The sequence below is a fragment of the Sinocyclocheilus anshuiensis genome, unplaced genomic scaffold (assembly GCF_001515605.1).
Source record: "Sinocyclocheilus anshuiensis isolate Anshui unplaced genomic scaffold, SAMN03320099.WGS_v1.1 scaffold944, whole genome shotgun sequence".
Lineage (NCBI taxonomy): Eukaryota > Metazoa > Chordata > Actinopteri > Cypriniformes > Cyprinidae > Sinocyclocheilus > Sinocyclocheilus anshuiensis.
This window is the reverse complement of record NW_015549559.1, coordinates 258084-259045: the sequence shown is the minus strand read 5'-3', so window position 1 is coordinate 259045 and position 962 is coordinate 258084. Positions and strand designations below refer to the sequence as shown.

The 962-nt window shown below is 39.7% G+C and overlaps 1 protein-coding gene across 2 annotated transcripts in view; it reads left to right on the top strand.

Moving 5' to 3' along the window:
* The first annotated feature begins 427 nt into the window (after positions 1-427).
* The window catches only part of LOC107657107 (solute carrier family 12 member 4-like), a 22306-nt gene continuing 21771 nt past the window's right edge, over positions 428-962 (top strand). For both annotated transcript variants that reach the window (XM_016445116.1, XM_016445115.1), the window contains exon 1: positions 428-668. In XM_016445116.1, the coding sequence (XP_016300602.1) occupies positions 530-668 (139 nt within the window). In that variant the 5' untranslated portion in view covers positions 428-529. The remainder of the gene's footprint in view (positions 669-962) is intronic.

Sequence of the window (962 nt, the reverse complement as noted above, 5' to 3'; positions counted from 1 at the left end):
TGTTGGAACAGACTGCTGTGTGTACACTCATGTCTTGCCAAGGTATTTACCATTTCCTTTTGACTTGCAGACAAAATCCATAGAAGGTTTTCCTTGTAAAGCAGAAAACTCTGAGAGAGATTTTAGCATATTAATGTTACAATAATTTTAGCATATAATCGTTATACAAAGACTGTAATAGATCTGGGTTTAACAGCTGAAAAATGAAACAAATTATCACACATAATGGTTCTTTTCCTCATCAAGATTGTGATTCATGTTTTAAGCCGGGAAACATGAGTGAGAGCTAGACACAGCTGAAAGAACAAGGGGAAACTGTGAGACATGCCAAAGTGTCAGGGCCTCTCTATTTGTCTGAACAGGAGGAGGGGCCGGGGGAAGAAGGTGGGGACTATGCTAATAGTTTGAGAGGAAGTGAGGGAAGACTACAGGAATGTGTTGGAGCTTTCAGGGAGAGTTCAGCTGGGAACGTGCTATCTGCCAAAAGAAGAAAAACAGAGAGACAGATAAATGTTAAACAGATGAAAACATGCCCCATTTTACTGTGGTACCAGTGCAGGATAACTCTCCGTCCAACTATGACAGTCTAGAAGGAATAAACTGGGTGGATTACAGAGACACAGGACAGGGAGGATACCCTGGACATGGAGACACAGTTAGCTCAGATGGTAAGTTTTTTTTATTTATATATTTATTTATCACTGTGAAAACCAGTCCTCTAGTCATAAAACTTGGGTTAACTACCTCAGGAGCTGAGTTTGAACGTTTATTCAGTTTAAAAGTTTGATTTAACCCTCGTATTCTTGACAAACATCATCAAACTATCAGCAATACGGTAACCATGGCAATTGTTCAGTCACTAACGTCACAGAACCCACTGACCACTTACATTCCAGTTGTTGGGAAAATCTGAAGGAGCTTTATCATGTTGGCAAAGTTTTATCTCCATAAAATGACGTGTA